At 39.8% G+C, this 24855-nt stretch overlaps 1 protein-coding gene across 1 annotated transcript in view; it reads right to left on the minus strand.

Annotated features, from left to right (window-relative positions):
- The window catches only part of SLCO2A1 (solute carrier organic anion transporter family member 2A1), a 59696-nt gene extending 36427 nt beyond the window's left edge, over positions 1 to 23269 (minus strand). The window contains exon 1 of the mRNA XM_077291273.1: positions 23014 to 23269. Within this exon, the coding sequence (XP_077147388.1) occupies positions 23014 to 23094 (81 nt within the window). The 5' untranslated portion in view covers positions 23095 to 23269. The remainder of the gene's footprint in view (positions 1 to 23013) is intronic.
- Between the last annotated feature and the right edge of the window lie 1586 nt (positions 23270 to 24855).

A 24855-nucleotide genomic window follows, 5' to 3' on the forward strand; every position in this document is an offset into this window, starting at 1 on the left:
TAGTGACCATCACTTTGGAGTACTTTCTCAATGGAATGTAAAATCTAAACAAATTAATTTGCAGAGAACATTATTCGGGTAATAATTACTTTTAAGAGACTAGTATGGTGTTAGGGCTTGCAGAATGCACCAAATAATAGAGGTAGATATGAGGTGCGTTCGCAGCCCGGGGTCCACCGTGCAGAGATGACACCTGCTGCTGAGTAATGGCGGATGGACACTTGCTCACACGTGGGTTAGACTTGAACCAGTGTGTATGGAAGCGAACTCTGTTGCTTTACAGAGTCGCCAAAATATGCTGCACCCTAGTGGGGTGACATTAGTGGGATCCCTATGAATCACCCCCACTAAACTGGTGATTGGACTCGCTCTGACCCTCAGTGGCTTTTGAGCCTGCGCCTGAGGACGCCCCGAGTCAGATGCAGAGTCCAAGCGGGAATTCCCACCCTACACTGACAGGCTGTCAGGAAAGCGCACTGATTGAGCCGGGGCCGTACAGACAGGCACTGAAAAAAGGCACTGTAACGTGTGCTACGTGTGCAGGTATCACTGTCGGGCTCTAGATAGCTTCCACCATTCGCGAGCAGTCAACAACACAAGGAATGGGAATGATTAAGGAGCTTTCAACCATCGACAGTCATTCATCTACACACATGTTATCAAGTTCATACTAGCGCATGGCCGTGCAGCCATGAGAACCTTTTATAGCGGAAGCTCTCCGGGACCTTCCTAGTGATCCAATAGGAGCTGCTACAGGACCTGAGCATGTGACCCAGACCTCCAATGAGAGGTCGTCCCTTGGGCATGCTCAGTAGAGGAAAAGCAGGACTTCATCCCAGGAGCGTCTGCTCGCTGCTGATCAGTGCTGGTTACAATGGCTGGACCTGGAAGAGCAGCAGTAACCAAGTGCACAGTATCTGCCTGAGCCAGACGCTGGGACCGACGTCTCCGCTGAGCAGGCTCCACTGAGGCTGGAGAAGAATGGGAGACAGCAGCGGACATGGTTCGAGATTCCCCCTGTGCAGCGGCGGGAGCTCAACACCTAACATATGGGTTCCTATTAATATTTACAAGAGGCAAAATTCATTTTAAAAAAAGGGAAGGCACTAAAGGGGGTATTATTATTTTTTTAAGGGGCATAATTACTTTGAGAGGGCACAAAAAGATATTACTTTTAAGAAGGACATAACTACTTTCTACTTTTGGGCAAGAGTTAGGAAACCCCCATACAGGATAAAACTGTTTTTGGTGCATATAGCAGTCTATTTAGATAGATAGTCTATTTGCATATTGCCCGGCAAAATAGATCAGGTTGTTTGAAAGTGCAGAGGTCGTTACTTAACAAATCTAAAAATCTGAAAGCAATGTATAGCCCAGCATTAGTGTGAACATGGTGCAGGTGCCTACATGCAGCTCTAGAAGACACAGAGGTGCCAGTCTCATATGGATGAGCCCCTATCCCAATAGGACCAGGATCTCCTCATTACGACTCAGCTTTTATTTAGTCTCTGCTTTTACTCGGAGCTGATAAATGAACACTAAGTAGTCGGCAAATGACTAGTAGATGAATATCAGTCTACTGCAAAAATAGTATCTTCTCTCTCAAGATCTGACCTTGTGTGACGGCATCTACCCGCATTATGTTATTACACAGCATCATACCCCGAGGAGCCTCTTGTCCTCTTTATTTATTATCACCTACTTTATTTAGTTTTAATTTATTTCACATATTGTGCCCCCCTCCATAAGGCTATAACAGTCCTTTGGGGAGAATTTCAATGTTTATATGCTTTTACCTGATTTCCCCCGATACATTGACCCCAGTTACAAGGAAAATGAGTCACTTTTCAATTTCTGACAGTATCATCTAATTGATATGACTGCGTAGCACAATCTTTCCAGCGCTCACCCTTCATCCATCCCCCCCAGACACAATTACGGGAGCTAATGGCTGCCATCTGAATAATTTTAATATATATAAATATTAAATGAATTATATAAATAAAAATGAATTGAAAAATGTTTTAAAAATATCAAACTTTAAATCCCCCTTATTTCCCAATTCAAAGATAGAAACATTTAAAAAATATAGTATCATCACTTCCATAAAACACCGATATTTAGAACAATATCAAATTAGTTAACCTGCATGATAAAGGATGTAAAGAGAAAAAAAATGGCTCCTATAGGAAAGAGTTATACTTAAGTCTATGATGTCTATGTATGGGACACTGGTCTTTGTATATAAAAAACCTCGGTAGAGATGTATTAAGAAATGAATTGGTACAGAATCTGTCATCCCATGCATAGTCTATAATATCCCATGAGGATCCCCTGTCCGCTGGCTGCTGCCAATCACTGGTGACAGTGGTCATGTAACTGAAAAATGGATCTGTCTGGACTAATGGAAACTGTTGGAGCAGCCCAGTACTGGAGTGATGAGGGTTACAGCCGGTGAATATTACATTACTGCTCTTACAATTTTACAACATTCCCTGCTTTTTGAAAAGTTTATGTTATAAGTCGGACAAGTTTTATAAGCTCAGAAATGTCCTATGTCCATCAAGTTAACTCTTTCTCAAACCTAAGAGTAAAAATCGAACGGACTTTCATTCATGATTTCTTGCAGCTTGTGCTTCATTTGGTGCCTACATACAGACACGTGAGATACATGAACTATATACCTGTGTTCCAGGATTAATTATGGGGGGACTTTTCAGCATCTACAGCAGAACGTGTTAAAGATCAAGTAAAAATCAGCAAATGCAAAGAAATCCATCAATAGAAAATGTCATTCCTGCGCACAGTCCCCGGCACACAGGGCCTCTCTGGCAGGAGAAGAATCAGGTCACATGTTGCTGTTTGTTCACTTTTTCCCCAGCAAGAGCAAAAATCTTGTCCTCCTAAAATGAGGCCAAGACCTGCCTGGTACACCACCGTTTGGCACAGTGTAAGGCTATTAAACAAATAGATCCAAGGCAAATAATATCGCAGGACAAAATGTTCAGTTTGGACGCCAACATTAGTGCCCCCTCATGTGGATCCCGATGGTTTAACTCTAAATAGGAAAACCTTCCTGTTTGCATGAAGAAATGTTGTGTATATCCAATGCCAGAGGGCAGAAGATCCCTCTAAGGATTTTGTGAGCAATGCCCCCAGGACAAAAACAGAAAAAATAGCACCAATTTAAAAAACAAAATTAATTAAATACTTAGGGGAGCAGTGAGAATAAAATACGTCCACTTTTACCTGGTGACAGATCCTCTTTAATTACCTGATTATACGATGGCATGTAAAAGTTTGGGCACTCCTGGTCAAAATTGCTGTTATTGTGAGCAGTTAAGCAAATTGAAGATGAAATTATCTCTAAAAGGTCTAAAGTTAAAGATGACACATTTCCTTTGTAATTTAGGTAATATATGTATATTTTCTTCTTTTACATTTTAAAAATTACAAAAAGGAAAATGGGCTGATGCAAAAGTTTGGGCACCCAGCATAGTTAGTACTTGGTATCACCCCATTTTGAAAGTACCGCAACTTGTAAATGCTTTTTGTAGCCAGACCAGAGTTTTTCAAGTCTTGTATGAGGGATTTTCATCCATTCTTCCTTGGAAAATTCTTCCAGTTCTGTAAGATTCCTGGGTCGTCTTGCATTTACTGCTATTTTGAGGTCTGGCCACAGATTTTGAATAATGTTCAGATTAGGGGACTGTGAGGGCCATTGTAAAAACCTTTAGCTTGTGCCTTTTGTTGTAGTCTAGTGTGGATTTTGATGTGTGTTAGGCTCATTATCCATTTGTAGAAGCCATCTTTTCAGCTTCAGCTTTTTTACAGATAGTGTTATGTTTGCATCAAGAATTTGTTGAAATTCATTGAATCTATTCTTCCCTCTACCCATGAAATGTTCCCCGTGCCATTTGCTGCAACACAACCCCAAAGCATGATTTATTCATCCCCGTGCTTACTGGTTGGTGAGATGTTCTTTTCCTGAAATTATGTGCCCTTTTTTCTCCACACATACCTTTGATCATTTTGACCAAAGAGTTTTATTTTAACCTCATCGGTTCACAGGACTTGTTTCCAAAATGCATCAGGCTTGTTTAGATGTTCTTTTGCATACTTTGATGCTGAATTTTATGGTGAGGACGCAGGAGAGGTTTTCTTCTGCTAATTTTTCCACGAAGGCCATATTTTTGCAGGTGTCTCTGAACAGTAGAACAATGTACCACAATTCCAGAGTCTCCTTTTTCAGTCAAGCGGGGGTTATGATTTGCCTCTCTAGCAATCCTACGAGCTGTTCTCACCAAAATTTTGCTTGGTCCTCCACACCTTATCTTGCTTAACTGTTCACAATAACAGTAATTGTGACCATGGGTGTCCAAACTTTTACATACCATTGTAGGTTAAGGTTAATTCCAGATTATACAGTAGATGGCAGTGCCATTTGGTAAATAAATTGCAAACTGGTGCCATCTTCAACATTTTGTAGAATTCACTAACGTTTTTAGGATGACTAAATAGAAAATAAGTAACAATAAGATTAGGACAACGTGGCGACTTTGGCCCTAACAGCCGTTGTGTAACTGAATTTTGTTTGGTGCCCCTGTTACATCACAGCTCTATAGTAGTAAACGGGGTTGTATTGCAACACCTACACTACTGGGATAAGCAAGTCGTAAAAATGTGACCTCATTTACTGATTTAGTGCCGCGATGTAGCAGTAGTACCCAGCAAACTTTGGTCATGTGATGACTTTTGCACCCAAAGTCGCCATACAGCCCTAGCTTAAGTAAAAATTAGAACTTCTATGTACATTTCTTTGGGTGGTTCTATGTCTATGGATGTTCTTAAAGACAGGCAGTAAAAGAAACCTACTTTGCACTGATAATCCAACACTATTGAAGAGGATGATAATGTCACTGGACATCTACTGAATTTTCACAGAACTGTATTGTTTAGGGAACATTTTTTAGATACTTGACCTGTCATAAATACTAAGACATGTCTGTAAACAATTTGCAGACGTCACTCACAAATACTCTCCCTCGAAGCAAATATCTGAGCTTCAGTTGCACATTGATTTTCTTCAATTGGATGGGAATAATGCTCTTGTGAGAAAGGATTTTCTCTGATGGTCAAGGTCATCGGTGGAGAATCTGGATATCCACCTTAAAGATCAGATCAGTGCTTCCCACATTGTTATGTGATCTTCACTCATGAGGAGCCTCCTGTTGTTGATGAGGTGCAGCTTAGGAAGCAATTTGGCTAACTTTTCAGTTAGCCAATAAAAGATAGCAACCACTGAGGACTCTCAATTCTAAATATTTTTATATGCTGCTAAACTTTCTTTTTGTTCTGTGCTTCACTTAACGTTCATTCAGACGTCAGTGATTTTTCTCGCATGCAAAAAACGGTCCGAGTCTCATTAGTGTTTTTGATCAGTGTCATCAGGGTTTGGTCAAAGTGTCAATTTTTACCATCAGAGTTTGGTCCAAGTTTCATCAGTTTTTCTTGGATGAAAATGATATGAGAAGTTTTAAACAGTCCATGAAAAAAGGGCAGCACATGGAAGGCATCCGAATACCGTCTGATTTTTTTTTAAAGAACCCATAGACTTGCATTGGTGAGATTGATCAAAGATTTCGATAAAAATTGGATATGTCCCTGTGATTTTGTACTGAACACTCGGTCTGTGAAAATACAAGGACGTGTAAACAGTGCCATAGACTATAATAGTCATGATAAACACGGATAGAACTTGTACGTGAAAAACTGATGTCTGAATGAGGCCTTAATGTTATGGGTTCAGAAGGTAAATGAAAGGAAAAGAAAACTACAAACTGGCTATTGTATTCACTCGAAGTTGTACAACGTACAATATGTTCTCAAATACCTACGTCACAAATGAGTCAACATCACTACTATGACTCCCAGGTGAAACTTGGTAGTATTTCAGTTAATTATCCATAAAAATATTTTGCTGTCATTTTTCAGGCATTGTGACAATAGAAAATTCCATTGTGGGGCATAGCGGGCTTGTGTGCTCACATTTACTCAATTGTAGATCTTTCATGAAGGCGCCTTGACACCTATTTCATCATAATAATGTGCCTCAGGGTGCTATATAAACACTGCATGTTTCCTTTAAAAATAGTCCATATTTTCCATATTTTCTCCTAACTGTAAACTCCATTGAACTTTATCGAAACTCCCAGATGTAGAGTTTTCATTGCTAGATCCTTTCTCATGGTAGAACGCATGTTGAGATTGCGTTATGTGGCTAAATCATGGAACAAACTTAGAAAAGATTAGCAAGTACTATGTAGTAGAGACCAAAAATAAGTATGTATTCAGGGATGGTGTTGGTAGGAATCCATAGTTTGCTATAATGACTGAATACAATGCAAAAGGCTGATACCAATAATCTTTTTTTTTCTATACAAAATTGCATTTATAACATGTAATACAATTTTCATATTTTTTAGTTGCCATTTGCCACGCTTAGGATGGAGATTCTGGACTAAGTCAGTGTACTTCCCCTTCTGGCAGCTGACAATATTTAAAAAATAGTGGCTTGCAGCCAAATTTTAAGATTAACTAAACATTTTAAAAAATATGAATAACAGTGGGTTCATCCCAATGAAAGGCAACCTCCCCATTAGTATTCCAACATTATATTTATTCTGATAAACATAACATAGATAACTCTCCAAATATATAAGTAAATGTGCAAAAATATGTAAAAAGTGAATACCCAATTAGTAAGGTGAACAAAGAAAACTGCTTGGTATCACAGTGCAAAAAAAATGTAATTACTGGATGAACTGTACTCAGAATTGTATATGATACTGACATCCTACAAATAAATACATAAAGAAAAAATATATTTACTAGGGACAGAAAAAAGTATGACGCCATATGGAGATAGAAAGGAAAGCTTTTATCACCTTTCCAAATGGCGACTTTGTCAGGGATAATCTAATGTGACTACAACCAGTCTTTACTAGGTCTTCTATATAATTACAATTATCAAAGTCATTTGTGGTATTGTTTGTACATATACAATTCTGACCCCTCCAAATAGAGATGCTTTTAGTCTGAGAAAGATATAAACTTGACTTGTTTATTTTGGACTTAAATTTTGTTCTATGACATAATCACTTTTTTTAAAAACATATTTTTGGGGGGCAAATGTCAGGTACTGCAGTGGGGGCATGATGTGCCCCTTTCTATGGCAGTCTTTTACTGGGTTGATGGGAATGGATACACATGTTCATATCATCTTACTATAAATGGGGACTCATGAAATGGTTACATTTTATAAATGAATTTTGTTTTTGTGGACAGGCTGAACAGGTTGCTCTTTAGATATACAGATTATTTTTTAATTAATGACTATTCCTTTAATTTCTAATTCACACATACTATTTCTGATTCCACAGCAGAGATTTTTTTGGATCTTAGTCTGAGATTGATTCACTTTTTACTTCTTTTTTGTTCCACTCTTGTGTTCCAGTTATTTTCCAGGCTTCTATAGAGTTTTTGCCTCTCCCTTGACAAACAGGGCAAAAAGCTATTAATAATGGCTGCTAATTAGCTGCTATTGGCTGCAATAAGCAGAAGGTCATTAGGCAAAGAACCTTGGAGTGGGGAGAGTGGCTGAGCATGTGTATCTACCAGTACTTAGTTTATTAGGTGGACTAGTACATTCCTTACATTTTGAACATCAGGAGGAACTTTGTTAAAAAAGTCACACTTTATTTGACTCTTTTTGACTGTATGTATATGTCCAATATTGCATTTTTATGATTTATATAAAAAAGTATGACTTTGTGATAGGTGCAAGTAAAGGAGAGATGTTATGGACTGGTAATTTAGGAGCGACATGCGACTAGCTCTGAGCAGGTGGTAACTATACAGACCGCAGTTCCTGATCTTAACACAACACTAGCAGTAGCCGTGGGATGTTCCTGTCACTCCCTGGACACCTCGTCACAGCCGGAGAACTAGCTACCCCTAAAGGTAGAAACAGGAAAGCTATCTTGCCTCAGAGAAAATCCCCAAAGGATAGGACAGCCCCCCACAAATATTGACTGTGAGAGGAGAAGGAAATGACATACGTAGTATGAAACAAGATTTAGCAAAGGAGGCCAGTTCTAGCTAAATAGATAGTAAGGAAAGAACACTGTGCGGTCAGTAATAAAAACTAGAAAAAGTCCACCGCAGAGATATGCAAAAATCTCTACACCTGACTAAATGTGTGGAGGGAAAAATCTGCAGCCCAGAGCTTCCAGCTTAGCTGAATAGATCATTACTGATAAGCTGGACAAATGAGCAAAACATAGAATGTGCTGAACAATCAAGTCCACAACAAGTGGACTGCAAAAGGACAAGCAAGGACTTATCTTTGCTGAACTGGACAGAGTGTCAGGGAAATCCAAAATAGCAGTGGCTCCAAGCAGGAACAATTGACAACTGGCATTGATTGAGGAATAAGGCCAGACTAAAATAGCCGAGCCAGAAAGACGATCAGTGGAAGCAGCTGCTCATGCTAAATCCAAGAAGCAGCTATACCACTCAAAACCACAGGAGGGAGCCCAAGAGCAGAATTCACAAAAGTGCTACTTACAACCACCGGAGGGAGCCCAAGAGCGGAATTCACAACAGAGAGAGTAGTGTGGTGGATCTTGGGCGTTGCCAAACTTCCAATTTATTGCAACGTGATTCGGAATATAATCTACTACTTCCTCAGGCATGATACCTGAAGAAGTAACTTCTATTCCGAAAGGCGTTGCAATGTAGTGACTTTTTTTAATACTTACCAACTGGATGAAACTTTGTCAGAGGCATCGCCCGGGATCCACCGCACTACTCTCTCCTTTACTTATAGAATATAACATTATGACCAGTTAGCTCCAATCCCAAAAACCAAGGTAACAATGTTTTTCTTTTGGAATTTTGGTGATCTGATCAATCTTCTGGCTAGGAACAACAGCGAATTCAAGTGAATGAGGATTTGCTGCAGTTCCCAACATAGTTTATGTCCAATAGTGATCCTGTGCAGGGGAACACTGCAGAGAGGTCACATCACTATTTAGATTCCATCTAGGGATCATTGGAATTCTGGTGGTCTGACCCCCACCCACCAGGATGTGATGCTATATCCACTGCCACCACCTTCTACTGTGAAAAAAACACACTTAAGTATATAAACACTCACAGTCTGCTTTGGTATTCAAAGAGCTCGGACCGTGACCAAGTAAATTGCAGAGTTTGATTAGCATTTAATTTTTGGACCTTTCCTTTTATTTTCTCCATTTCTGTTTTGTAATGCATTATGTTTTGCACTCACTTGACCCTTGTCTTTCATGTACACTAATTCAATCCCACCCATATGACTCACTGAACAGCTTAATGTGATGGAAAAGGCAAAATCCTCCAACAAACCGCACAAGTCTCACATCTTTCAACCAACTCATTTACGTTACATTTTCTATCATCATTTCTTTTAATTATTGTAATTCATGGTTATATCATGTTATCAGAATAATTAAGAAGGGCCTCGAGGGCAGACGAATTATGCAATAGTTTTATCATGAGTATTGCAGCCTTCCATTATAACATTAGGTCACAAAAATGAATGAGTCTTTAAATGTGTCGGAGGCATTCCTTCAACATCATTTGGAATTTTAAGGCGTAAAATTACGTTGATGTCTTTGACAACTGAACAATGGGTTCTAAGAGCCTGAGAAATTATTTGACACATGTACCTGTGGTTTTCTTGACCCCTTGGGTTGCATTTGCTGATATTTCTAAGACAACCAGAATGAAGGGTCAAAGGGCAAGCCTAGTTAATGCTTTTATGAGAAATGGAGCATATAATTTTACATTTGGACTACAATTTAAGGTCTGGAAGTCACATACATTCTCTGCTTGAATGAAATATGACAAAGTCAAGTCAACAGTGAAGGTCAATCAACAAGATTCCGTCTGATGAATCGAAATCTTTTGCAATGCAGATAATGTTTTAGCAAAAAGATTCTCGTAACACACATATTTGCAAAAATAATTGGTAAAATTCATATCTCAATGCTCTCTACGAACCAGACAGATTCATGGCACTATAACAATGTGGTAACTCTCCAACGCTAATATACATAGCCTAGAAGAAAAAGCAACCACTAAATTATTCACAAAAAGATCAAGTTATTAGAAACATATCTAAAAAACCCTATCAAATGTATATTAGGTCTTCTATAGAGAGATTCCACAAAATTGCAACCACAGAAACACTATGCCAGCACATCCCTTTAAATAATAATAAAAAATAAATTAGGGTAATTCATAATAATGAGTGCTAAGGTAACCACATATAACAGGAAAGTTCCATATCAAATCTACCATAAAATGCCAAAATTAAGTTAATAAAGCATACAGAGATAATACTATAGCCTCAAAGCACTTACCCATAACAAGAATTATGTGACGTCCCCTGAGGAAGCTATTAGTCTCGAAACACGCAACTCTATATGCTTCATTAATTTTAATTTTGGCTATTTCTGGTACAAGTTGTGATGGAATTTTCTTTTTATATGTTGTTACATTAGCTCTTATTGTTATGCTTTATTCATATTTATGTATTACTATTTAAAGGGAATTGGTGTCCTAGGGTCTCTGTGGTTGTAATTTTGTGTAATCTTTTTATTGAAGAATTGGAAGGAATTCAATGCAGCATTTTCATATGTGTTTCCACAATATTGATCTTTTTATAAATAGGGAAGGTACGTTTATTTTTCAGCCTAGATAAATATGTTTGCTAACTTGTCAACTCGAGCACATTATAACTCAGTACGAAAATTATAAAATAATTTACTTGCCCCAAACCAAGATTTGTTTGATCTATTAATAACATCAGGGGTTCCTATCAGTGGTTACTTTAAAGCAATAATTAAGACAGAAATTACTTAGTAATGCTTAAAATACCGTACATTGTTTTATTAAAAATAGAAATAGACAAAACTACCAAGTGACCAATAGTCTGAAAAATGTAAGATCCCAATGTTTGGAAACATTGAGAACTTTTTATGGGACCTTGAGATAATAGTGGTTTTAGTTACAATTGGATACACTGGTGGGTGTTAAAAGGGTCACATTCGAGGGATACATTTTGTGTATTAATATTTAAGGGGGGCTGTTAGTTCATTCTGTACAATCTGTTATGCAGTATTGGACTTAATTTTAGAATCCATAGCTGAATAAAGCACATGATTGTTCTTTGTTTTTTTTTATTGCCAGTTATGCTACTTGTACTACCAACCTACTCCTCACATGATATCACGATCGACATTTCTTCCATGTTAAGGAGGATCTGCTATTTTTCTCAAGAAAAAGGAAGAGCTACCACCCACTTTTCAGCAAGTGAAGATATTTTCTGATGTCTGTGCGGCCACTCTCCATTTCCGCAGACTCATGTATCCTATCAGCACAATATTCAGGGAGAACTCATCGTGGTTCCCCATGAAGCTTCTCATCAACTACAAGAATACTTGACATGCCATTACATCGTTCGAGGACGGCAGAAATCTTTTGCGTAAATGGAACCTCATAGTGCCTGAACACGTTGCACCCTCAACTTGTGGGAAAGGACTGGCAAGTCGTTTGCAAATGGGTGTTTGTTGAACCCATTAATTCTTCTCGGCTACCCCAGATTAACATTTACTGTTCTGTGTTACTGATTACTCAATCTCACAGAATAAGTTGGTCCAATAGTAGACTTGCAAGTCAGTTATTTGTGTTTCTTTGGGGGGTTTTATGCAGTTTCTCGGGAATACACTGTATTCAAGATTGGCCGGTTCAAGCAATGCCTTGTGGGCTTAGCCTGTACCCGTGTCTCAGGCTGCTCTAACATTCCTGCCTCTATATGATGGTAATCGAAATCTGATCTTTAAATGTTAATGAACTAAACAGTCCCCAAAAGCGATCATCCATGTGGAAAAGGGCAGTATTTTCTGCGCAGAAGAAACACATATTACAGAGAAAGATGTTCATGGTTTGAAACCTTTTCCCACATTCACACAAGCCAATTTCAAGAAAAAACAGAGAGGCATTATTTTGGCGGTGAGCAACTCTGTGGCTTTTTCTCCCATTCGTTGGAGACTGACCCATAGAGGAGTTATATCATCCAAACAGGCCCCATCAACAACATCATCTATATGATTGTGGTAATCTATGAGCCTAACAACTTCCAGATTGGGTTTCTTCATAAACTCCAGAAAAAGGTCAATAGAGTGAAACACAGTCATGAATTATATTGTGGGGATTTCAACTCTCTTCATGACTGCACACTAGATATGTCGACACAAAACTGTAGACATTCCCCTCAATTCTCGTCCGTAATAAACAAGGAAGATTTATATGACATTTGGCGTATCCAGCTCGACAACAAAAAGGATTACACCTTTTATTTCTGTTCATGACATATACTCCCATATAGATATATTCCTCATATGTAGGTACCTTCTAGACAATGTAGTCTCCTCCTCTATAGGATTAATTACTTGGTCGGACCACGCCCTATTAACGTTACTCATAGAGGAAAACCATTCCATCCCACCTATATTCCCTTGTAGAGTTAACTCCTACATTTTAGACACTCCGCATCATGCATCCTATTCTCAAAATAGCCTCCATGAATTCTTACAGATGAACGGAGGCTTGGTGGAACTTGCATAAAGAGTACATATGGGGCATCTTTATTAAACTGGGACATAGAGCCAAACAAGAGAGAGGAAGAAAATGTATAGACATTCTCTCTAAACTTCAAAATCTAGAAACTTTGGATAACGCTCTTTCAAGGCAGACCAAGCAGACACTCTCCGTAGTCTCATTCAGCTGAAAGACTTTTTACTATATAAATACAGAGAAAAATTTGCAAAAAATCTAACTCAGAGCCCACTGTTACAAGACAACAAAGTGGGGAGACTGTTAGCCAACAGACTAACATCTCATACAACTAAGGCTAAAATTCCTTACCTCCAAAATTACTCATAGCAACAAAAAAAGAAATTGCATGTAAATTCAAGGAATATTATGCTTCATTATACAACTTAAGCCCAGATTCACCACCCCTGGAAATTCAATCCTTTCTATTTAAACTCCACCTCCTCTCTCTCTCAATCTCAGATTCTCTAAATGCCCCTCTTGCCAATTCCAAGTTATACAAGGCCATCAACTCTCTGCCAATGCATAAGGCTCCGAGCCCAGATAGCTTGTCTAATATATACTGCAAGATGTTTATGGATCAATTAACCCCATTTCTCCCAGATGCCCTACAACAAGCAATCACTCAGTCTCATTCCCTAAAGAGATGCTTGCTGCAACTGTCATCACACTTCCAAAATAGGGCAAACAACCAGACATACCTCAGAATTTCATACTTATATCTCTTCTGAATACCGATCTAAAGATATAGGCCAAGTGCCTTGCCTCCCGCTTGGTCCCTATTTTACCGTCATCAGTGTCACATGACCAGGGTGGTTTTGCACAGGGCAGACAAACCACCGACAACACTAGAAGAGTCAAAAATCTGGTTGACACTATTAATAAATGAAATGTTCCCGCCGTTCTGGTCACCCTTGATGGTGTTTCACAAAGTAAAATTGTCTTTCACCTCCTTGGTGCTGGATCAGATGGCGTTTGGGGGTCCGATCATGTCTGCCACAAAAGCATTTTATTCCTCTCCCTCATCGAGGATTTTGGTAAATGGCATTATGTCAGAAGAATTTCAAATAACTAACGGCACGAGTCAGAGGTGCCCTCTGTCACCCTTCATATTTGTGCTCTCCATTGAGCTGTTAGCTCAAGCCATGGGGCAAAATCCCCAAATGTTGGGGGTTAATGTCCAAGATTGCTCACATTGCATCTCCTTATAGGTGGATGATGTGATTTTGTTTTTGGAGAAGCCCGAAACGTCCCTGGAAGAGGCCTTAAAAACTATAAAATTATTTAGTAGCCTGTCATAATATAAAGTTAAGGAAAGTATAACTAAAATCATCCAAATTAATATTCCTGATAAATCTTTCAAACACTTACAAGAGCAAATCCCCTTTGAATGGCAAAAAGAACACAATGCGTACCTTGTGATGCCAGCTACCCCTCCACATTATCCCTCTATAAGTCAAAATAGTTCCTTCTACTAAGCACAATAGACAAAGACCTGAAACAACCAGAAACTTTTGCAATATGAAATTTCATGCATAGGGCATATTGCAGCTTTTCAAACATTTATACTTATTTTGCACAGTCCCAATATGTCTAAACCAGGCCTTCAGTGAAATCCATAAACTATTAAATACAACCATCTTCTTAAAAGACAAAAAAACTAGGAGGGTTGGGTCTACCTAACATACTAGACTACTACACAGCGTCACAGCTAGATCAAATTAAGGGATGGTGTAGAGGAGACAGAACCTGCCATTGGGTTCTGACTGAATCTAAAGGCCCCGTCTCACACAGCGACGCTGCAGCGATACAGACAACGATGCTGATCGCTGCAGCGTCGCTGTTTTGTCGCTGTGTAGTCGCTGGGGAGCTGTCACACAGACAGCTCTCTCCAGCGACCAACGATCAGGAGAACGACTTTGGCATCGTTGAAACTGTCATCAACGATGCCGAAGTCCCCCTGCAGCACCCGGTAACCAGGGTAAACATCGGGTTACTAAGCGCAGGGCCGCGCTTAGTAACCCGATGTTTACCCTGGTTACAAAAAAAAACAAACAGTACATACTCGCCTTTCGGTGTCCAGGTCCCTTGCCGTCTGCTCCCTGCTCTGACAGTGCCGCTGTACACTGAGAGCAGAGCGCAGCGGTGACGTCACTGCTGTGATCTGCTCTCACTTTCCGGCCGGCAGTCAGAGCAGGAAGCGGACGGCAAGGGACCTGGACACCGAAAGGCGAGTATGTACTGTTTGTTTTTTTGGTAACCAGGGTAAACATCGGGTTACTAAGCGCGGCCCTGCGCTTAGTAACCCGATGTTTACCCTGGTTACCAGTGAAGACATCGCTGGATCGGTGTCACACACACCGATTCAGCGATGTCAGCGGGGCCTCAACGACCAAAAAAAGGTCCAGGCCATTCCGACACGACCAGCGATCTCGCAGCAGGGGCCTGATCGCTGGTACGTGTCACACATAGCGAGATCGCTACTGAGGTCGCTGTTGCGTCACAAAACTTGTGACTCAGCAGCGATCTCGCTAGCGATCTCGCTATGTGAGACGGGGCCTTTAGTTCGCGACTTCAAAAAACCTCCAAGACTTGTTCAGTGCTTCTTTAATGGCGCCATTAAATTCTATCGATACCTTGCCTCTAACAGCTTCTTTACTCTCGTGCTGGAAGCTTTTTCATAAAAAACGCTCCAACTCCTCTACTCCGATTATATCCATAGACCCTTTGGAAACACTGGAATTATTATTGCCTGACCTCAACCTACAGGCGTGGGGTGGACATGGAATTACATTAATCAAACATGTTTTGGAAGCCACCATTCTCCGTCCATTTGAATATTTCCACCACAACTTCCAAATACCTAATCACTAGTGATGAGCGAGTGTACTCGTTGCTCGGGATTTCCCGAGCACACTCGGGTGACCTCTGAGTATTTTTTAGTGCTCGGAGATTTAGTTTTCATTGCGGCAGCTGAATGATTTACAGCTACTAGCCAGGCTGAGTACATATGGGGGTTGCCTGTTTGCTAGGAAATCCCCACATGTAATCAAGCAGGCTAGTAGCTGTAAATCATTCAGCTGCCATGATGAAAACTAAATCTCCAAGCAGTCATAAATACTCGGAGGTCACCCAAGCGTGCTCAGGAAAACCCGAGCAACGAGTATACTCGCTCATCACTACTAATCACGAGTCCTATCAATATCTCCGCACACATTACAACACACTCTTCTCACTTCAACTAGAGTCAACTCAGGCCTACTCCAAGCTCTGTCAACTACCCTGCCCACAAAAAGGCCGTAATCACACCACTTGATGCAAAAAAACTATTTTATCAAATCTACCCCATTTCTGTCATGGGAAGGTGACCTTAAAAATGACTTTTTTGAATTCAGACTGGTCTTGCACACTTTCTTTTACAACAAGCACATGCGTCTTCCATTTTACATGCCATATGAAAACAGTCTTACGGTGGTACTACACTCCCGCACCACTCCGTTACAGGTTTCTAAACACCTCCCACCTTTGTGTAAACATGGACGTGTGAAGGAGGCCTTAACTAGATGTTTTTCCTTAATCAGGAGAAGAAAGGAATAAATCGGGTGGAAAGTTCTAACTATATAACAAGATGAAACATTAAGCTGCAATATTGATGTTTGCCATTGGACAGATGTGGGTATGTCCCAGAAGAATAGTCATTTGGGAGTTGGGCTAATATCTTTATGTTCTTTTACACTGATGTCTAGACATTCTCAGTGTCTAGTTACTAAATAAATGAAATTAGTTCCTGGAGTGGTGAAACTTGCTCTTAAAGTCCATAGTATTCTCTCCACTCGAGCTGTTTGTTAATTAGTGAAACCTCTGCTCTACTGCCAGCTATTCTTTAGCAGTGTTCACATTTGGAAATTGTAAGAAGTCGATGCATTTTTTGCAACGATTACAACCCCTGGAAAAATGTAATACAGCCACGATATGTAAACGCTGTTTTAAAAGGAAATTTTCAACAGGTTTTTGCCACCTAACCTGAGAGTGGCATGATGTAGAGACAGAGACCATGATTCCAACGATGTCTCGCTTGCTGTAGTTTTAATAAAATCACTGTATTATCAGTAGGAGGTTATCACTGCAGGTCGAATTAACCTGTTGCCATATTCTTGCATATTCTGTATAACCCCACCCCTTACTCCTGATTGGCAACTTTCTGCCTATGCACAGTGTACATAAAATCTGCCAATCAGCGATGTGGGCGGGGTTAAACAGCTCTGCTAGATCTGCAGCAGATACAACAGTGATTTTATCAAAACTGCAGCTAGAAGCCCAGTAAGTGACACATCATTGGAATTAGGGTCTCTGTCTCTACATTATACTATTCTCAGAAGGGTTAGCAAACACCTGGGGAAAGATTCCCTTTAATGACCACATGTAATTAATAACTAGTAGCTATAAATAACAGCTTGCATAGAATATTTAGCCACCGTAGACCATTCGATGGTCAGCCGGTCTAGCTGAAATCAGCGGGCTTGGCCAACATTCAGAGTATCTATAAAAGTGGTCATACCTTACATTAATTTTGCCCAATTCTGACAACTTTAGTCTGACCAGCCAACCGTTTTTATGTGTACAAGTCTGTCACTACTTTTCCCCAATGACTGAAGTCAGGGTAAAGGATCAGAACAAGAATCATTTTTCTTCTTAATGGGGTTGTCCACAATTGAGTCCAATATTAACTAAAAAATAGGGTCCCTCCTCAGAGACCCACAACTATCACTATAACAAGGGTCCTCCGACCTCCCATTCCAACTGACAAGTGTGTTGGGTTGTATTTGTGACCCCCATATCAGAGAATGGAGAGCGCTGCCACCTATTCGGTCTCTATGGCCGGGCACCCTTCAGAACACGGGTTCTGAGGACCACTTTTTTGAAGATAGATGCATCCCTCAGGAGTGGAACTTGCATCTAATACTCATTCATGCCAAACCCTGTGGATATGTAATAAATATATGTCGTGAGACACCCCTCTTAAGACAAGATAAAGTGTCTGGCAGTAGCTTTCTCCCCTCTCATCATTCAGAATACATACACGCTCAGTTGAGCCAATCGTGCATGTGTATGAAGGTCAAGAGAAATCTAAAAAGTAATGGCCAACTTAATGAAGTGTAGAGTAGGTGACCTGAGCTAATATTGACTAAAAAGAAGTTATACGGAAAGTCGTTAACTGATACATTGACACTTTATAGGAAGTCAGCCATGTGGTAAGGGAGGAACAGTTTGAGGTCCACACACAGATCCACAATTTACCTGTTCACCGCCACTGAACTTGTTCTTAAGTACACAGAATACAAAGAAATTACAACACTGACTTGTAACTTATTGGAACAGATCCTATGTAAATAAATCAACAGAAAGCTAAACTAATGTGTATGATGCTTCCCAGGAGGTTGGGCAACATCCCGTCTTTTCCTATGTGTTGTAGTTACAGCTCACCGCATAATGATCATTTATATAATCTCATTGCACCTACGTCCTAGTAACAAATCAAACAAAATCTCCGTTTTCCCAATCAGATGTTCTCTTGGTAGCCATATGTCGTGCCACCATGTGGGAGATGGAAGACTAATCGGTAATAGGTAGAGGGGCACCGGAGAAAAATCCAGAACTATTATTTAACTGCAGCATTTTTTCCATCATTTGAGCAGGATGTCCATGCAGTGGCTGTCCCATCATCCTTCTACTTATTTCCCTTTTAGATGTTGTGTCCTAACTTATGTAGAATGGGCATAATAAGGCCTTTGGCCGGGATCACACTTGCGAGTGCAATTCGAGAAACTCGCATGAGTCTCTCGTATCAAACCCGGCACTGCCACCGGAACTAGGGGCCTGAGCGTTCAGCTGCATAGAAGTACATGCAGCCGCACACTCCGGTCTGAGTGCCGGAGGCAGTGCCGGTATTGATGCGAGAGACTCGTGTGAGTTTCTCGCATTGCACTCGCAAGTGTGACCCCGACCTTTCACAGACTCACTGAGGCTCAGGGGTTAGCATCGTCTCAGCAATAGAGTCCTCGATTCTAATCCCTCCAGAGACAAAAGACTCGGTCCATTATTACATTTGCACCTTTTTTATCTAGTTTTTGGTGTTTTTTGTCTGTTTTTCATTTGCACCCTATTTTTATTTTCTTTTAATCTGCACCTTTTGCAAAGCGTATTTTTGCATGTGTTCGCCTGTTTTCTTATGTTTGTTATTGTGGATTTTTGGTTTATTCATCATTTATGACTTTTTAAAAAGTTGTTAAATTTGTACACAAATATTCTCCAGCCTTTACACCCCCTATTCCCTGGATTGATTTTATGTACTCTTACATTTTTTTGCCCAAATGTTGCCATATTTGGGCAAATATGCCAAAATCTTGTATGGCATATCTTGCCATACAAGATTTCTCTCGCGTATCACCCCTACTCTGGAACCCTGTACCACAACATATCAGATTCTCGTCTACCATCGAAACCTACAAAAAGAGCCTGAAGACCCACCTCTTCCGACAAGCCTGCAGTAACCACCGATCGACCAAACCGCTGCATGACCAGCTCTATCCTCACCTACTGTATCCTCACCCATCCCTTGTAGATTGTGAGCCTTCGCGGGCAGGGTCCTCTCTCCTCCTGTACCAGTTATGACTTGTATTGTTTAAGATTATTGTACTTGTTTTTATTATGTACACCCCTCCTCACATGTAAAGCGCCATGGAATAAATGGCGCTATAATAATAAATAATAATAATAATATTTTAGAGGAATGTGTAACCTAAGGAGAGGTCATCAACATTAAAGTAGTGGAGAAACTCTATAAAGATAAAAATGCAATTGATGAATCAGTCCCATTTTCTCCAAGCCACAAAGTCTGTCTTCTCCCCGTGTTATAAGTTTCACTTATTGAGTTTTTAGCTGGATTTCCCTGCAAACATGTGATGAGTGACTTCATATCCCCCGTGGCTTTTCTGCATCATGTATGATATTAATGTGTACCAGACTGCTAATAATGAGGTCTGCATTCTGGGGTCTGAGTGCAGAGAAACACCTCCATTGATCTAATTTAACACTACTCGTTATCATACAAAAAGCAGTTCTTGAATTACATGAATTATAAGCATGCAATATTAGGGTTTTGTCACTTATACCTATGCCATCGCTTTTGGGGATGATTCTGACAACAGTATTTAAAGGATTTGTTTGAAATTATAAAAACATTCCTGGTTTCTCCAGAAACACTGCTTCATCTGGTGTTACAGCTCAGCTCCATTGAAGTAAATATAGTTTCGCTGCGATACGAAAAAATAGCAGTTCGGTAATGGAGAAAAATGTAAGATTGGTAAAAACAAATGTATGAGATGTGTTGGAAATGTGTCATGAGTTGTCTGACTTCTGAACACTACACTTTGGTTCTGTGCATAGCCATTCCATGCCCTTCACGCCAGTCAAGGGGCAAAATCTTGAGCTACACCATATGCGCGGCATTTCATATTCCTGGTAATAAAGGCTAGTTAAACTCATTATCTATCTTCGATTACTTTCTTACCCTGAATATAACAGATAAGGGAGTTAAATATAGCAGACTTGTCGTGCCAATGTGTTATTACGTGGGATATTACATCACAGGATCACGGCTTATACTCCGGTGCGAAGTGAACCCAGGACAGGAATCAGGGAGGGTCCAGCAGCCCATTATCAGAGCGTTAATGACTGTCACTAATGCACAATGTGTTATCAGCTCGGTTTCTGTAAGCACACAAGCACTGATAACTTTGCACTGATATCATGCTGTGCTGTTGGGAGAACATATTTGCATAGGTTTTGTTCTATCAATGTAGGTAAAACGCTAAAAAACCTTAGAGGGCCATCTATGGAGTGATGGGAACAAAACTGAGCCATCAAGTCACGACTGTGGAAAGCGATGTAAGCAACTATGGAGGAGACGAAGTGAAGCACAATCATCTGGTGAAATAAAAACGTCTTTATTCTTAACCCATAAAAACAAGAGGATACCTATAAGGAAAGTGTAAAGACTGAAGATTTTCTGGTTCATACTATAATTAAGGGAGTTTTGCTCCACAAGTGCATCAGTTTTTACACATACTTGTACCGATCCACTTGTTTTAATGGATGAAGAATAAAGAAGTTTTTATTTCCCCGGATGGTTATGCTACACTTTGTCCATTTCTCATCCATGGTTGCTGTGCTTCACCAGCAGGACGCGGCACCTACCGGCACCAGGTATCTCAGCTTCGAGCATACTAGCTAGCATGGTGAGCTCATTACTTTTTCGTTTCACTACACAAAGTAAGCAAGTCGGTAAACGTAAAAAAAAAGTGGTCATATGTGTACAATAGAAATTATTCTATTTCTAGCTATTATACAACTTGTATTCTGCATTTTCACCAATTTTCCCCTCTCGAGTTTTCACTTGTGCGTGGAGACTAGCTGCTATAATTTCTCCCATAAATATTAGACACACAAGAGGGTTTCCTCCTCTTTTTCCTCCATAAAATTTATAGAGAAGCAAAAACAGTGTAGGGAAAATTATAAAGCACTATGGAGCAGTGTGGATGTGAATCCAGCACCGAACTGAAATAACTTTTCACCTGCTACACTCCATAGAGTTTAATAGAAACTGTAACCTGATACCGGAGCAAACTGGTAGCCCATTTTTCTTTGTCCATAACAGATTTGAGCAGTTTTTCACAGTACAGTGGTGAGTTTAGGAGGCAGGTGGGTGGAGATGAAGTGGCTCATAAGTGAAGAAAGAAACATATTTGTCTGATAAAATATGTTACAACATTTCTTACATTTGCTTGTACAATCAGTTTATGCAAACACCCATGACCATTTAAGCTTACTCATACATTAGATGCTCATTTATCCAATAGATATCTCTTTCCTTACCCCTCCTTTCCCTCATACACATGCCCACTCAGTTCAGCTGAGCATACATGTGATTTGAATAGGGAGAAGGGGGTAAGCCGCTGTCAGACACCTCTAGCAATGGATAATTAGTCCACAGGAACAGAAGCCCATTCCTTCCCACCCCGACAGAGCTGTGAGGTCCCTATACCCATTAGTCTGCCGGTCCCATAGACAGATGTTCTAATTGCAGATATACTCTGTCTTCCAGCTCGGTTTCTCAGGAAGCACAGCTGGCGGGACGGGGTACTGTCTGTTTACATACATACTCACGGAAAAGAGATATATACATAAGTTCCTAATCCATATCCATGCACATAAGTAAACAGAAAACCCACAGCCTGCAGCTGCAAAAGAGAATATGTGCAAATATTTTGAGCTTCTCTAATTGAGACATAATTCTGTAGCCCTGTAATTCCCATTAGACATATTACCCTATCAGTATAATGAGCGTCTATGGTTGATGTTAGCAATAATTCTATATATATTTTGAAATTGGGGCCAAAACCCAACCATATTCTCGTATATCTAGTTCTACACATATACATCTCCATTATTCAGAAGCCAATAAAACAGTGTCATGGACATAAACCACCAGCCATACCGAGCTCTGCTTATTGTGAAATGACACAGCTGAGATTATCAGCCTGTTCCTACATATTATCCTTCTGAGGAAGAAAACTCCACGAAAAGAGACGGAAAGCAGATCACCATGTGTTCCCCAGACCAATATCTGCAAAATCACGCTGAATTCAGGTCACCTCTGCAATGCTAGAAGCTTCATATATGGAAACCATAAAACACAGAGACCCCTGAATGACTCCTTCCAAGGACCTTACAAAGGACCAGGGGCCATTCATTACCTGTGAAAGAAAGGCGATTCCGGCAGCTAGATAGGAAAGGGTTCTTTACAGTTAGAGCAGTCAGACTGTGGAATGCCGACCACAGGAGGTAGTAATGGCCGACACTAGAACAGCATTTAAGAAAGATGCTTTTCTCAGATAAATAATCTAGATATAGAGAGGGTATAACTGCTGGTGAGCTTGATGGACCTGTCTTTTTTTAACCCATGGAAACTGTATTATAGACAGTACTTAGATGATCTTCTCGAAGAAGATGGGTCAGCTGTAATATAGGTAGCAACTGAAAATCTATCTGGTCTGGATAAGGGGTCTTCTTATCTTACAATTTTCTTTTGAAGAAGTTTTTACCGTATTTTTTCTTCTATGGAAAACTTGCGACAACATGTAATATCACAGGAGGGGTGTCTGAAGTTAAAATAAGTCTAGTAAAACTGTAGCAAAACTTCACGAACAAGAAGATGTAGGACGTTCATCTTACCTTGATGTTGGTGAAGATCCCCTTGCAGCAGCTACCTATGGACCTCGCTTGAGATTTGTTATCTCCCAGTTTCACTCCCATTGTGAGAAGTGTGAAGAACTCCAGCAGATGTGTCTAGGAAGAGATAGTGCTACAGGTCTTTGGACTTCTACCTCTGCGGTGGTCTCTGGTGGCCTTCACAGAGTGTCTCTTGTGCATTCCCTAGGACAGGCAGCTGAGCAGAGCCTTCTTCTTCCCTCACAGCTCAGGTGTCTGCAGAGGTTTAAGTAAAAGTGGGAGGATTTATAAGTTTTCCACTATGACAGATTCCTTCTCTCTCCCTCCTCCCACTTTTCAAACAATTGGGAGAAGAGAAAAATGGGACGAGAGTGAAACCCAACAAACAATGAATGTGAAAATAAAATTTAAAAAAAAGTTGACTGAGAGAACCGGATACAAAGTCCTGTTATTGTGTCACCATTCCCGGCAATGCTGGAGGGAGCGTGGCACCTTGGACTGGTGACATTGCCTCCGGCACCGTCTTATATACTGTTTACAGCCTATACGACATCCCTGGCTTCTCTCCCAGCTGCGGCTGAAGTATATAGCACACAGTGTACACCAGAAGCACAAACCTGTCACTGCAGGAAAGGAGACTTATAGCAATAACATACTGTCAGACCAGCCAAAGACGTTGCCTGCAGTCTGACAAAGGGAAATTAGTGAGCAGGAACATGTGCTTATTGTATGTAAAGTGAAATATAAAATCTGGATATTAAATAAAAATTACAAATATCTAATCATTTTAGAATAGGCGTCAAGTGGGACAGGATGCAAGTTTCTTTAGAAATGCGATATTCCACTCTTTTCCTCCAGGTGGCGCTCTTATGCGGTGGACTGAACAGCAAAGTTACAATCTCTCCTAATTGCTGCCAGTTTACGAGCACACTGTTGCACCAACTTTCTGTATGATATGATACATGCTGATTTTAAATATCTACAGAGCCGGCAAAATCAAAATCTTTACACTCGTGTGGTAAAAAAAAACTACATGTAAAATCCACCTCATGATTTCACTTCTTAACAGTGCACACAATGGGGGACATAATCCAAAACGGTCTAATAGCAAAACTGCCTCAGTAAAATGCAAATACTAATTAATGAAATTAATGACGAATTACTAATTGTAATGAAATAGCCACAATAAAACACTTGAATGTTAAGATTTTCTGGTTTAGTTTAACTTGCAAAAATTTTTTTTGCTGACACTGCATATACCTTTTATACATTATCTATGACAGTATTATACAGAGCAGCTGGTAGCTCATGTAGTGCCTTAAATCGCCACCATAACTTTAAATAATAGGACCAACCAATATTCCTATAACCAAAAAGTACCTGTCTGAATAAGAGAGATAATAATAATAATAATAAAACCTTATTCTAATATATTATAATAATCATATATAATAAAAATAGACTCTAATAATAATAATAATAACCTAATAATAAATAATAATGCAAATGTAATAATAATATCTAATAATAATAATAATAACTCTTCTTCTAATAATAATATAATATAATAATAATAACACAATCTTAAAAAATCCTCCCCCCCAAAAATAAAATTCTATAAATGATTCACTAATCAATTTACATCCACAAAACAAAAACTAAAGTAACTAAAATTCATGAAACATGACCCTAACATGGCAAAATAAAAGACAAATTAAGACAAGTCAATTGGCAAAACCTGAAAAATGGTTCTGCGTCACTAAGGACTGAACAGGCACAGTCTTTAAAGGGTTACATTTTACTGTTTCCTTGTTCTTAGAGTTGTCTTGTGCCCTGATGGCAGCG

The sequence above is a fragment of the Ranitomeya variabilis genome, chromosome 2, assembly GCF_051348905.1.
Source record: "Ranitomeya variabilis isolate aRanVar5 chromosome 2, aRanVar5.hap1, whole genome shotgun sequence".
Taxonomy (NCBI): Eukaryota; Metazoa; Chordata; class Amphibia; order Anura; family Dendrobatidae; genus Ranitomeya; species Ranitomeya variabilis.